This window comes from Mytilus trossulus, chromosome 7, assembly GCF_036588685.1.
Source record: "Mytilus trossulus isolate FHL-02 chromosome 7, PNRI_Mtr1.1.1.hap1, whole genome shotgun sequence".
Classification (NCBI taxonomy): Eukaryota; Metazoa; Mollusca; class Bivalvia; order Mytilida; family Mytilidae; genus Mytilus; species Mytilus trossulus.
The window spans coordinates 36721356-36737327 of NC_086379.1; the positions used below are offsets into that span (position 1 = coordinate 36721356).

At 31.6% G+C, this 15972-nt stretch overlaps 1 protein-coding gene across 2 annotated transcripts in view; it reads right to left on the reverse strand.

Moving 5' to 3' along the window:
* The window catches only part of LOC134725011 (protein CLEC16A-like), a 91121-nt gene extending 75233 nt beyond the window's left edge, over nt 1–15888 (reverse strand). For both annotated transcript variants that reach the window (XM_063588466.1, XM_063588465.1), the window contains exons 1-7: nt 15725–15888; nt 11132–11260; nt 8534–8667; nt 7627–7694; nt 4538–4618; nt 3811–3916; nt 2062–2185 (exon numbers count right to left, since the gene is read on the reverse strand). In XM_063588466.1, coding sequence (XP_063444536.1) covers nt 2062–2185; nt 3811–3916; nt 4538–4618; nt 7627–7694; nt 8534–8667; nt 11132–11260; nt 15725–15801 — 719 coding nt within the window. In that variant the 5' untranslated portion in view covers nt 15802–15888. The remainder of the gene's footprint in view (nt 1–2061; nt 2186–3810; nt 3917–4537; nt 4619–7626; nt 7695–8533; nt 8668–11131; nt 11261–15724) is intronic.
* Nucleotides 15889–15972: the final 84 nt, after the last annotated feature.

Here is a 15972-nt window from a genome sequence, read left to right on the forward strand (position 1 = left end):
CATGATTGCCCCACTAGCACTATCATTTTCTATGTTCAGTGGACCGTGAAATTGGGGTCAGAACTCTAATTTGACATTAAAATTAGAAAAATCATATCATAAGGAACATTAGTACTAAGTTTCAAGTTGATTGGACTTCAACTTCATCCAAAACTACCTTGACCAAAAACTTTAACCTGAAGCCGGACGAACGGGCAGGCGGACGAACGAACAAACGGACCCACAGACCAGAAAACATAATGCCCCTCTAGTATTGTAGGTTGGGAAATAAAAATGTGAATAGATAGGGAGCACATTTACTGTTTATTTGATTGTTTTAAATCTCTAAAATTTAATTAATTACAAATATATATTTGATAAATGCAAAATACAAATTTGACTTATAAAATCTTGCTCACAACAGAAGTTGTAAATGTGTTGACCATTTTCTTGCAACTAGTCATTTGAATCTGAATTTTATCGAGAGCTATGAAACAAATGAATAGGTAAATGATGCTTCATAAGATCAATCCTTAAAACTATTTGATTTCCATTTAAGGTGGTACCTAACACTACAGGGAGAAAACTCTGTAAAGTCAGCTGAACCTTTTAATTACATTGTGTTGTAAAAACAATATTAAGTTCTCAATGATCAAAATTGGTTTCAGAGTTCACGAATTTTTTTTTCCCCTGGTGGTCCTTACTATTAATCTATTGAAAAATACTAAAATTATGTCAGTCCTATGAAAATTTTGGTGGTGAAATCTTGAGGACTGACACTTTTTGCGAACTCTGTGGCTTTTGTCAAAGTGCTATATAACCAGTGTAATTTTTCTGACAAAACGGTTGGTTCAAAATTTTTGAAATTTTTATATTTTTGTTTAAGGATCAAAGTAAATACCTTGACAAAATTTTTTGAAAATTAAACGAGCCAAAATTTTAGTGAAAGTGTTGGGTACTACCTTAAAATGTTTGAATACTTGACATTTATCAAAAAAAAACCTGAGGGTCACCTCTAGGTAATAATGACCCAGAGTTGACCCCATTGACCATTTGCAAGTATATCAGTCAACACTATATGTAGGTTTGCAAACTACTAACATTTGTAACATAACTATGTATAAATAAAATTGTCCGAAATAAAATAAAATAAAATAAAAAAAATCTGATATATATTGCATACCAATCTATACCAGACCAAGGACTATATACGTCCCTGACCAGACACAAATACAAGGAAATTCACTAAGATGTTATAATCTGAACAAATCATGGCACTTTGAAAGATTTGGTTTTTTAGAATGGGAGTATACATTTCCTTTACTAAATTTGATTTATTAAATGATCATTAATCTAAATGTTTTTTTGTTTATGTTTTAAATAAACAAAATAAAACATGAATATTTGTTTCATCTATTAATGAACATGGCAAAATCCTAGTATTTTTCTGGAGTTGTCTTTATATTACACAGTTTATTTTCTATATTTTCCATTCATTTAACATTAGGTTAACTTAAATTCTAAAATAAATAAATAATACAAAGCAAAAATAAAATGGCCACTTTTTCTAAACGTGACTGACTTGAGCCCAACATTGTGTCTAAAACAATGTGTTTACATACCTCTCATATCTTCTTTTGTAGCTAAAGAATGTATATTTTTAAAAGGAATGGATAAGAGAATTGTTTCTTACATTGTTTTAATGTTTAGTTTTGAGATATACTTATAACATGTTGGAATATTCTTTACTAATAATATGGGATCAGTCTGCTTGATAAGTCTTCTGTACTAAGTTGGCCTTTTTCAAAACTTATTTAATTTGTTTGAAAGACAAGGTCTATCCCAGAAAAAATTGCGTGTGGTGGTAAATAAATAATTGTTCACATTTCACAAAAAAAAAATTATTAATCTAGTACAGTGGTGTAATTATTGTTCTGTGTGGACATCATTCTCCAAAAAAGCAGAGTACATAAAAAGCAAACAAGAGAATTTGCAAACTGAAAATTTGGTATATTCTTTTTTTAATTCAAGTTTATGCTTCATATCAAAATATACCCGAAAATGACCACAATTCATACTTACTCAGCATCATGTCTGACACAGAGGTCAACATTTAGAATGTGATTTCCAATAAACCAGACAAGATTAGAGAAATATGGAGCTGCAGTTCTGTCTCTTATATACCTCAACATTGCCTTATCTTCAACTGAAAATAAAAATATATTTTTAAATAACAAATTCCAGCTGTACTATACTGTTTTGTGAATATAACCATGAATAAATTGATTGATTGTTAGTTGCTCAATGTCCAGTGGCAAATGATGCATTAAAAGAAGTTCAATTGTTTTCAATGAAATGTATCAATAGGTGGATTAAAATATTAACAGGCAGATTGCATCTGCCCACCAAATCTAGTATAGGAACAAGCTGATTTACAATGAATAACATGGCTTAGACAAACATGTTAGTAAAAAGTAACAGTGTTCTTGTCTGAGCATACCAGTCTCTGATTTTACTCCTTACAGAACCTTCCTAGCAGAGGCATAAAATTATATTGTCTTTGGTTTATACTTTTATTTGTTAATAAACTATATATGGGTATAGTGGATACTGCAGGTATAGAGATGAAAAAAAAGAACAAATAGAGTAAATAAACATTGAATGTCAGTTTGGGTCCCACAGCCCTACATTCACAAGCTTTATATGACATGTTTTTGGGTATACTTACATATTGCACTCCATGCAAGCATTCTTTTAAAAGACTTCCAAGGCATACTTGTAATGTGTTATTCTTATCTCTAACATAGACAACAAGAATACATGCATTGTCAAGCTAAGCATACCCCTAGTCATAATTTAAAGTATAGGAAAAGAGTAGGACATACCCTTAAAGCCCTAACTCCTTACTACACATTACTGAGGGGGGATAAGAGGGGTCCTGCTCCCGAAATCCCGGACTTTAAAACATGAAATCCTGGGCTTAAAAAGAAGAAATCCTGAGGTCCTGAAATTCGAATAAAGAAATTTCCGGATCCCTAAAGGGTCAATCCGGAAATCCCGATCATAAAAACACCTGATTCTGGAACCCGATAAAGGTCCTATCCCCCTCATTACTGTCAAGCTGCTTACAATGTAAGGAGTTATTCTGTTCATATATATTGAATAAATGTGGGATGCCTATTTTTAGAGTCAGTCAACATATTTCAATGTATTGGGAAACAGGAAGTAGTTTATACTGGGCAGATTTGAAAAGTGCTCAAATATTGATCACTTACTCTTCTGACCAAACATATTCTGTTGAGTAGTACATGTATCTGAAATAATTGTTAAAATATTAAATTTGATGGACAGACAGACAAAGGGGTGGATAAGGTGAATCAATGGAATATAGTGTGAGTATATGGGACTTAGCATTGATATATTGATAAAAGCACTAAGTACTTAGATATACGAAGATGTGGCATGAGTGCCAACAAGACAACTCTCCATACAAGTCACAATTTTTAAAAGTAATCTATAATAGGTAAAAATACTGCCTTCAACAAAAAGTCTTGGCTCACACCAAACAGCATGATAAAAAGGTCCACAAAAATTACCATTGTAAAACCATTCAAATAGGAAAACCAACAATCTAACCTATATAAGATACAAAAAACGTGAAACACTTATGTACCACATCAACAAACGACATGTCTACATAATCATGATAATGTAACCTTGTGAAAGAATTTTTCAAAAATTCATGAAGCTGTTGTAAAACATATTTTTCTTCTTTCCCCCCCCCCCCCTTTCCATACAATGTATATCAAAACAACTATCTGTTAAGTGTACCTTTGAAAACATTAAGTGTAATGGTCCTAACAGCAATTCTAACCATTGACTCTGAATGGTTAAAGAACTTGATAGCTTCAGTGTACAGAGCAAAATCATTGGTGTGCTGAAATTTAATAAAAATAAAATGTTTTTAAAAACATAAATAAATAAAGAATAGTATAAAATCAGAGATTTAACTATCAAGATTCTGTCGTCAAAATGATTTAATTTAGATGTGTTTACAATTTATCATTATTATTCACTGGAAAAGGTGCTGAGGTTTGACATTACAGGCCCTTAGCGAGGAATTTCCAAGGGAGGGTTGGACTCACAAACTTGACATTAACAGTCACAATTCGAAGAGAACATTGACCTTAACAGTGCTTATTTGTTTTCAAGGGGGGGGGGGGGGAGGGGGGTTCGTCCCAACAATACTACAGTCTTGCAATCAAATTAATATTTTTGTTTATCTGTGATTTTTAGTTTTCTTGAAGAACAATGTAAGGCAGATGGGATAAGGAAATACAAAACAGACATAGTGGAAATAAATTGGCAGTAAATTTAAGAAGTGAAAAAAAACATTTAATATATTAAATATAAATCCAAATTCTTGTTTGGTTATCATAAATGACTAAACCTTCTTGAATGAATCTTTATATATGATGGCCTTAAAAAAACTTACGAAAATCACTACTAATAAGTTCCCCTTCAAGTTAAAGATTCAGCTATAATTATAAAAACATACCTCATTGTAAAAGAAATGTATTGTGTGTTTATTAAGCTTCAGGGAAAGCGTCTTCAGAAATGAAATATAATATGCCATGACCTACAAATAAACAAATATAATTAATTGTGTTAACAGATTTAGTATTTTAATACTTTATCTTTATTGCAAAAAACATGAAACCCTGACGGGTTAAAATGCAAACATAGTACATTGTATACACAAGTGACAAGAAACATAACTATACATGATAAATGATTTTAAAAAGTGAAGTTGATATTAATAACAAATATCTATATATATAGATGTATATAATAATTGACCAATGTGGACCTTATTTTTGCAATTCCATAGATTGCTTTATATAGTCTACAACACTAGACAAAATATCTTTATTGGGATAGAATAGTTTTAAGTTTAGAGTTTGAGTCAAGCTGGTTAAAATTAGGATAATGGAATTTAATTGCATTTATAAGGGAATGCCTTACATTACTGTTAATTTGGCAATGAAGGAAAAAGTGTTCCTCATCATCTAAGATTTTACAAACTTTGCACAGTCTGTGTTCTCTTTGAATTTTTTTATAACGTCCTAATTCAATTTCCAAATTATGATCACTTAATACTGAACAAATATCAATGTATCTTTGACTTTCATTTCTCAATTTCCTCAAAAAACACACTAAAACAAATTTAACAATATGTCAAGAGAAATTTGTTTTTATTTACTCAGCTTAAGTGACTCAGCAAATGTTGAGAGTAAAAATTTTATGGCATCCAAAAGAATATATATTCAGCTTTTAAGTAATATATTTGGACAGGAAATAACATATTATAATACAGTCTCAGTGAGGGGGGATAGGACCTTTATTGGGACTCTGGGATCAGGCGTTTTTAAGCTCAGGATTTCGGGATTGACCCTTTCGGGGCCAGGAAATTTTTTATTTTCGAATTTCGGGACCTCAGGATTTCCTGTTTTTTAATTCCGGGATTTCAGGATCAGGACCCCTCCTATCCCCCCTCCTCAGTCGTGTAGTCACTCATAATTTCATTTTAAATGTAATCTAATAATAGGATGCATTCAACACTAACATGTGTTGTACCACATCTTCCCTTTCATCTTATCCATTACTATCATTTATTATAATATATCAAGTGTATCACTTGACTAAACCCAAATATGATTTAATTCCTGACTTGGTACAGGCACATAGCCTATTAATAATTGGAATGATCAATTGGCAGGGGTAAAATAGGAGATATGTAAGAAAAGGTTTAAATATTTTCAAGAGTTTACAAATAAACAATATAAAACAATTAATTTATTTTATATTTTCTTCAATTATGACGTAATATTATACATTCTTGTGATTTAAACTTTTGTTAAAATACCTGAATTTATATATCAAGATTATTTAATATTTTTACCAAATGAGATTTTCAAGGGAAATAACTCAGTCTGATATAATTAATTACTGTGCTTGTATTCTTGTACTTGTCTTAATAAATATTTTTTTTTTTTTTTTATATAACATTGTGTCTTAATCATATTGAATCATTTGTAATCATTGCTATGTATAATTAATGTTGATTGTTCTGCTCCTTGTGGGCACTTTGATTAGCAATAAAATATATTTGAACTTGATATCAATAACACTAACAGTGACAATTTCTTTTATGACAATAAAAAACAATGTTCATGTATTGCAGTTGATTGTAATAAAAGGTATATGCTTTTTCATTATTTCCTTATGTATCAAGTCAGGTACCTTGTATAAGATTGTTATGTGTTTTATGAAGAAAATTTTTTTTTTAAATTAAGGTCTATGTTAAGTCTTTGTTTTTAAGCCTTGGTAATTTAAGGGCCTTTTAGAACTTATCATAAGGTACTCATGAAAGCTTGTTCATCATCAAAGGTCAAATGTTTCCCTCTTGGTGCATTAGGAAGAAATAATCAAACTGTAACTTTAAGTTAATGCATTTGCATTAGGAAAAAGTATGATGTAACGGTTGTAATGACTAAGTTTTATTTTATTTAGGCTTGCAGATGTTGTCACATAAGTGCTTATGTTTTATGTCAATTCAGTAATTATGAGTAATTCACTTTCATCAATAGATTCAATGAAGCTATTAAATGTGACAGATTTGACTTTACTTATACCATGCATTTAAATATTGATATAAACTTTAGAGAAAACAACATTTTTTTAAAATTTGCACTGCTACTAAAAAAAAGAAAAACATGTTTCAATCTAGACCTTTTAAAGTGTGCTTTTCAATAAATATTTTTCACTTGAATCTGCATTTCTTTCTGTCAAGCTGTTGTGTTCTCTCAGTCAAACAAATACACTGTAACGTTTCCATTCTCAATTTTACTTTGTTACAAACTTTGGAATCCAAAATAAAGGTATTATTTTAGTTTTTGACATGGCATATCTTTTACTGTTTCTATTGAAACCTTTGTGCAGCCCCTCAGAAACTTTTTGGTTATATTTGTCTTTGGGTTGCTGTCTGATTGATTTTTACCTACTTTCTCCTTTTATTCATAGATACCAGCAGGGTTACTCATTTGTGAAGGCCATATAGTGACAAGCGTTTGCTTTTAGATTATTTGGTTTGCCCATATCCTACCCAGAGGTAGAATCGGCTATAAACCTTTTTTCTTCTTCTTAATTAACTTCCTGCTAGTAGGCCTAAGTTTGACTTCATTTGTTTACATTCACTTCATTTGAGCTTCAGTGGATAGTTGTCTCATTGTTATCATACCACATCTCTTTATTTTTATAGACAGTCTCATAGTTTCAATAATTAGACTGCAATCAGTAATGTCTGAATAATTTCCTGTTACAAAACTTTGAACTTTTCGAAAAACTAAGGATTTTCTTATCCCAGGCATAGATTACCTTAGCCATATTTGGCACAACTTTTTGGAATTTTGGATCCTCAATGCTCTTCAACTTTGTACGTGTTTGGCTTTATAAATATTTTGATATGAGCGTCACTGATGAGTCTTATGTAGACGAAACGTGTGTCTGGCGTACTAAATTATAATCCTGGTACCTTTGATAACTATAATGACTAAATTAAGACAGTAATATTAAAGAAGTACATACCTCTTCATCAGAGAAATCAAACTTGTGTACAATTATTGAGTTGATGTGATTGTTGGACAATAAGTAATCTGAAAAGAAAGTAATTCAGTTGTTATTCATTAAACATTTTTCTTTTTTGGTGAGATGAGATGAACATTCTCTATTAAGAGTTTCTATTACTGTGGATTCATTAATATTCGTTGGATATCAATTTTTGTGGATTTCGTTGGTACAGAGGAACCACGAATTTCAATGTTCAACGAAATACACATTTTCTAAAGACATGTATGCAGACTTTGCCAAAACCATGAATTTAAATATCCTCGAATATGCAAGATTTCCTCAATCCACGAAAATTGGTACCCACAAAAATAAATGAATCCACAGTAAATAAGATGGATATGGTTTTATTCATGTGTTGAAATATGCACAAAGGAAGCATATAGTTACATTTGTTAGATTATTTACATGTAGTTATATCCAGAAAACTCTAAAAATACTTTTAAAACAATTTCGAAAAACCCGCAAGAAGTGATTCCATGCATGGCAAAGAACTCAATACTTAAGACTTGGGGATGGATTGATTGGTTGGTGTTTTAACGGCACTTTCAAAACTGTTGTGTGTTATATCATGGTGGTCAGGTTTTATTGGATGAGAAAGCTAGAGTGCCAGGAGAGAACCTCCGGTAGTCAAACTGACATTCCTAGGTAATTAAAATTGAAGTAGAGTGCACCTGCCCTATGCGGGATTGAACTAACAAACTCAGTGTTGACTGGCTAGCGATACAGTACATGTAGTAACACTACCCTTACCACTTGGCCATGAAGGTCCCTTAGATTAATGGAAGTAAGAAAATATACAAATGTAAGTGTAATGTTGGTATATTGTATTCTATATAAGGTGACGAAGGGAGGGAATGGTACATACATAAAGATGTCTCATTCTTGATGTTTTCAAATAAAATGTTGAGTGTCTGTAGTAACTGTACACAAATATATCTCCCAGCTCTTTGTTGTAAATACTTCAGGAAAAATGACAGCATATTCTTCTCAAGGAAAAAGCTAAAAAAAGAAAATTACACATGGTAAAAATATAGCAGTGTAATTGAAAGCAACACATATATATAACTCAGACGTACTTATAAATATAATTATTTTCTGTCACTGTATCTTACATTCTTTTGTAGGATCCTTTACTATAGATAATTGAGCTGATCTGTAGCAATAACATCTCCATGCCTTATATACAGTATCATGTACTGTAGTAGGCCGCTAGATTAAAACTGAAGAAGAAAGGTAACACACGGCCACTGAAAGCTTTATTTTAGTAGAGCCCAGGTGGTCTAGCGGGACAGCTGCAGTGCAGGCGATTTGGTGTCACGATATCACAGTTGCATGGGTTTGAATCCCGGTGAGGGAAGAACAAAAAATTTGCGAAAGCAAATTTACAGATCTAACTTTGTTGGGTTGATGTTTAGAGGAGTTGTATATAGGATCCTTTACTATAGATAATTAAGCTGATCTGTTAAAATAACATCTCCATGCCTTATATATCATGTACTGTAGTTTGCCGCTAGATTAAAACTGACATGGAAAGGTAACACTTGGCCAGCGAAAGCTTCATTTTTATGAAACCCAGGTGGTCGTGTGGTTTAGCGGGACGGCTACAGTGCAGGCGATTTGGTGTCACGACATCGCAGAAGTATGGGTTCAAATCCTGGCGAGGGAAGAACAAAATATTTGCGAAAGCAAATTTACAGGTCTAACATTGTTGGGTTGATGAAATTTAGACGAGTTGTATATATATATATATACAACTCGTCTAAACATCAACCCAACAATGTTAGATCTGTAAATTTGCTTTCGCAAATTTTTGGTTCTTCCCTCGCCGGGATTCGAACCCATGCTAATATACACATTGGTATCAGTGTTCTCCCCAGAAACTTAAAGCACTGTGGTACAGTGATATTGTTTGCTTTTTTCAAAACTTCCTATACCCTTTTTTATTGCGAAAATATACGTCATTTTCATCAAATTGAGAAATTTATAATTAACCATGAATTTGACTGGAACTTCAATTTGCAGACCCCCTTTCATTCCTTTCACGAGGTAACCCCTCATTTGAAATAAGACCCCTTAATATGTGTTATTTTCATCAAATTGGGAAGTTTATAATAAACAATGAACTTGACAGGAACACCAATTTGCAGACCCCTTTCAAGAGGTAAACCCTCATTTGAAATAAGACTCCTTATTGTCAGTGATAATACATAATAAGACCCTCAAATCTGCACTTTGAGTTATTTTGAAAAATATTTAAATGAGTGTTTTTCAGTTTGAATTCATTCACAATTACTACTGACACTGCACTGTTGGGGGAAAAAGTTGTCTTTTTGGGAATAATTTTAAGTCATTTTTTTCAAATTGGGATTCTTCTCCAGGGAAAAAAAGCCTTTATTCTCCGGTAATTTAAGGCAAACAATATCACTGTGGTACCCTGGTGCTATCCCAGATAATATAATGTATAGACTATAGTGCTGTATCTTTTTTTTTGAAAACCAGTGCTATGTTAATTTCTGTGTTGAAATTTAAAAATTCTGGGAAGAACACAGTTCATATACATGTATGTATGTTTTCTTTCAAAATTCCTGGTTAGAAAAAAATATAAATATCAAGCACAACAACCTTTCCAAAAAAACTTAAACAACAAAAATATTGTAATAATATTTTGATGTGTATGGTGATCTCTCTTATCTGATTTTCAAAACAATGAGTGAAAATTTAACATCAAATTGATATATATAATAATATTTTTATCTGCACATTATGTTTATGTAAGCAGAGAACATTTAAAATTGAATGTTTTTATTTAAGTGTTTAACATACACCATAAAACTGACTTCAATTACCTGTTACTTGCAAAACATTTTCATTTACAACTGAACATACAGTAATCACGTTACACAGCAGTCTAACAACTGCACTTTGTGGTAAAATCTACATTTTACATATGATAGACAGAGAAAGTCTATTCGAAAAAGAAGAGGAAAATAAATCATGGATATGAAAATATACAACAGATTAACAGAATCTGTAAATTCAAATTTAGGCCAAATAAAAATATATATTTGTGGTTCCAATAACCCTACATTTAAGTCTGAAAGCCTACCCTAAAGATTTGTTTGGTTATTTTTCATAAAGCACTGTTAATGTCAGAATGTTGCTCCCATAAACATGTAAGACTCAATGTAAATTTTTTTTACAATAAACAAAAATATCTGACTACCCTAATTTCTTTTTTTAGATGTAACTGAATCCACACATACTATTTTATTTGGCTTTATTGATATGTCTACCTGGTGTTATTATATAAACAATATATAGCTGACTATGTGGTATGGGCTTTGCTCATTGTTGAAGGCCATAGGGTGACCTATAGTTGTTAATGTCTGTGTCATTTTGGTCTTTTGTGGATAGTTGTCTCATTGGCAATCATGCCACATCTTCTTTTTTTATAAATACTTACTCAAACACACTACTGTCATTTTGATCTCCCCAAATGAGTATTTCAGATATTGATCTAAGTGTCTCTACTAATAAACTTCTGTTGTTTTCTGTTATTGTCTGATTCTTCATTAATAAACTATACAAATATCTGAAAAGACAAAAGTATGTATAAACAAATTCAAGAAAAGTAAATTTGTTAATATATTTATGAATATAAATGAGGATAATGAACCCATTAACATGATAAATTATTAAAGCTGTTAAAATGGGCTTTAATGTAATCCCTACAAATTATAGTTGATTATCTCAACGAGTTTGATTTTCTAGCTTCAGCGGTGTGTTCAGCCGGTACAGTGAAAGTGAGAACCAAGCAATCGACACCAATGATAATCTGTTAATAGCTATTTTCCCTATCACAACATTGTTAATTTCATTGACAACAGGCACATGCACCCTTAGTTTCTAGCAATAACAAAACCATATCACTCTACTGTGCTGAGAAAGGAAATTATCAGTCAGTAAGATCAAGGGAAAATTTTGTGAAATAGCAATCATTCATTATATTCATACATTTGTAGATTTGCCATTAGCAGATATACATACGCATCACCTTGCAGTCTCAAGTAGTATGGGGGCTAGTGTATATAAGTGCTGTTTAGGGCTGAATGTTTTATTATGTAATCAAGTAATTAACTTGATAAATTTACAAATATAAAAAAGTTCCTGACTTGGAACAGGCAATTGACAATGGTTAAAATAAGTCATCTGAACAAAAATAGAAAAATATGTAAGGAAGGTTTTCAACGTTTTTAAGAACTTTAAAATAAAAGTTATAAAACATTAAACTAAGATTTATTTTCTTTAAACATGGAATAAAATAAACTTTTCTTCAAATCATCACTTTAGTTTAAAAACCTGAATTCATTTTAAAGATTAAATTACATTTTTTCTAAAATCAAATATTCAAGGGAAATAACCCAGTTTGTAATTCAGTTACAGTGACATATGTGACAGGAAGTACTGTAGGTTAGTAAATAGTGAACAAGTTGTGGTTTTAAATCCTCAGCTGGTTCAAACCAAAAAATTGGTATTTGCTGTTAGTCATGTTTGAGAAATTAATATATTGTTGTGATGGTGACATTGCATACAAAACTTCCAAAAATTGTCAGGACATCTTTTCCACTAGAAAACACGTTTTATTCCTGGGACCAGTTCATTCTTACTAAAACTTTTCTATGTTTTATGGGTTTTTTTAACAGATAGTATAAACTCCACCTGATAGATTCTCCAATTTTTATATATAGATATGTTCATGTGTCTAATCTATGATTATTTTTTGTCAAATTTTAATGAGCATGTCAGGGGTGCTACTTAAACAAGTGATTTCAAGATCACCTATTTCAGTGATTTTTTACATTCAGTTATCACCTATTTTAGTGATTTTTGTGTTTTATTTGATCTTCAAATGCTTATTTAATTGATTTTCCATATTTTCACAAACTTTTCTATAATTTTCCTACATAAATTAATTATCCTTTTATCTTTGGATATATATCAATTTCACCAGTGCGCTTGGGTAGTTAGTTGGTGCACTGAAGCTTTTAAAAGTATCCTTGGGAATTGTTCTGTAATCAAATATTCATTATCTACTCTTACGATCAGACAAAAGTCAACAATATTAGGTGACCTGATCGGTTTTCTTTAGAATTAGAATGATTTATTTTAAGGTAATGTCCTAATCTACAAACTATTCCATTTTTTGGATATTCAAATAAACTGTAAAAACTGGCAGGCTTATCAAGCAAATGACAATTTCTGCATGTACATAGTTGTTTTTTCAATGAAATTCTGGTCTTTTTACCAATAAAATAATTAAGCTAAAAATGTAGTGGGGAAAATATCCAAAAAATGTTATAAACACTTATTGAAGTTATTAATACGTCTGTACAGGATACTGGTCAAATCATCTGTTGTGAATAGATAAATACATGTAACAGTATGTGACAAAACAGGTGCAATACAATTTGCAGGTTGTAGTTAAGGGCTATCTGGGTACAACTGGGATTAAGATACAATTACCAGGCAAAATCTTTTACTATGTCACTAATGTTTCAAATGCTGTATTCATAATGCTTTTTTTACTGTCATGAATATTTAATAAATCATGGTAAACTGAAAAGCACATCAACTCATAAACCCTTCAAAAAAGTCTGACAATCCTCAGGACAAGCATGTATGTGTCCATCATAAGAATATGAGCAAAAGATTTGTCCATTGTAGCAAACACCAGGCCGGAGCTAGGACATGATGATGCCATTATAACTGGCAATGAAGAGACTGACATCCTTGCAAAAACAGCAGCATTAGAAGTAAAAATACTATCACCAGAAATTATGTTATAACTCTTCAGTATGTCAAACAGGCAACCCATAAGAGCACAGAAGAAAAATTTGTAAGGGTTCCGCGGAACCCAGTGTCTCGCCTACTTTTGCTGTAACTCCCAGGCTCAACAAAAATGAGGAAAACAATCAATAAAACAATTCCTCTTGATACTATCTTTTGATTGTAAGAAGCTTCTGTCAAAGTTTGGTAAAAATTTTAGGATAGTTTATGAATCGAATAAATGTTTTAAAAACTTTAACTGCAGACTGTATATAGTGTTAACTGGAAGAATCAAAGTGATGGATATCACTCATAGAAAGATTAGAACAGTAGTTTGAATTATTTCATATTAAAACTTTAACTGCAGACTGTATATAATGTTAACTGGAAGAAAAACTAAGTCCATTTATAAGTAAAATACAGATACACAGGTACCAAATATTAACAAAATTTCCTTTCTAGATACTAGCTTTTGATTATAAACAAGCTTCTGTCCAAGTTTGGTACAAATTTAAAATAGTATAAGAAAGTCATTGATTTTTTTTAAAAATTAACCACAGAGTGATTGTGTTGTTTCCTGGCAGAAAACGTAAGTCCATTTAAAAGTATAATACGGAAAAAATTAATTAATTTTTCTACAAAATTTACTTCTGGATACTATCTTATGATCATTAACAATCTTCTGTCCAAGTTTGGTACAAACCCAGGATAGTCAAAGAAATTTATTAAAATTCTAAAAACTTTAACCACAGAGTGAATGTAATGTTTCCCCGCAGAAAAACTAATAGATATAGGAAGATGTGGTGTGAGTGCCAATGAGACAACTCTCCATCCAAATAACAATTTAAAAAGTAAACCATTATAGGTTAAAGTCCATTTATAAGTAAAACACAGAAGAAATGGAATCAAACTTTACTTCTGGATACTATCTTATGATCATAAACAAGCTTCTGTCCAAGTTTGGTAGAAATCCAGTACAGTTTAAGAAAGATATTCAAATTTTAAAAACTTTAACCACTGAGTGAATGTAATGTTTCCCCGCAGAAAAACTAAGTCCATTTATAAATAAAATACAGAAAAAATGGAATTTTATTTTTACAAAATTTACTTCTGGATACTATCTTCATAATCTTATGATCATAAACAAGCTTCTGTCCAAGTTTAGAAGAAAACTACTTATAGTTCAATAAAGTTATTAAATTTTCAAACACTTTAACCACAGAGTGAATATTTGTGGACGCCGCCACCGCCGACGGAATGTAGGATTGCTTAGTCTCGCTTTTTCGACTTAAGTCGAAGGCTCGACAAAAATGGCAGAGAATAATCTGAGAGAGACATTTACTCCTGGATTGTTCTTGCATACAGATGTTAAAAAAAGTACATGAACTATGAGACGCAGAGAGTGAACAAGGAGATACCAAATACCCAAAGCAGTTGGGATCAGAAACCTATACTTACATGTAGCTGCTGTGTTAACCAGACTAGATGACAAGAACAACGAAGAAACACAAGCCAAACTATACCCTGTGACACATTACATTGACAGAACTGGCAGATCTTAATCTTAACCAGTGCTTACCCTTTATGAACACAGAGAGGAAAACATGTTGAGCAAAACACATGAAGTTGAAAATCCGCATATACATCATAAAGATAATTTGTGCCAAGCTTTACCTGTACAAAAAGGCCTTTAGATTGAGGCCCATGAATTATGTCTTCTATATTAATCATTCATATCAAGATAAGAAACATGTTCAAGAACTGCCAACTTTAAGGTGTTACTGAGGCTAAATCAGTTAATGAGTTATATACACCTTATCGCTATTCCCGCTTGACCCGAAAATCTGTTCCGCTTGAACTATTGGCGTCATACAACAATCACTTTTCCATTGTGGCGTCAGATATTTTGAATTATGACGTCAAAATTTTACGGGACCCTGTGTGATGTCCAGTAATGGCGGACAAATAGCGATAAGGTGTATTGTTAAACAGTTTATTGTTATAATATAATTAAACAATTAAAGATCGAGACAGTCTTTAGGAAATTATTTATGTACAGTTTAACAGTTTAATATTAAGACACATGTTTTCACATCGACTAACTGTCGACTGACCGTTTATTGCTACTCTGGTCCTATTCAGTAGCCTTTAAAAGCAACAGGACTTAATAATTATCTACACTTTTTTTATCTGAATGAGTGAATCATGTCCGAAGTCTATATTATCTTACTTTAAATGTTCCAACGAATGTGGGTTTTTGGGTCTTGACAGCAATCCGGGTAGCCATCCCTTTTGCCTTGAAAACATCTTCAAGTTAATTTGTTTTCAATATTACGCCCAGGGTCAATTTCTTATTCAGTGTCACATTTTCAGTGTTGTGGTCTGTTATTGATCTTTTCCTAGAATCGATTTATAAAACCTATTTTCATTGGATGTTGAAGTGTGGGCTGACCAATTACAATAAACATAAGATATAAC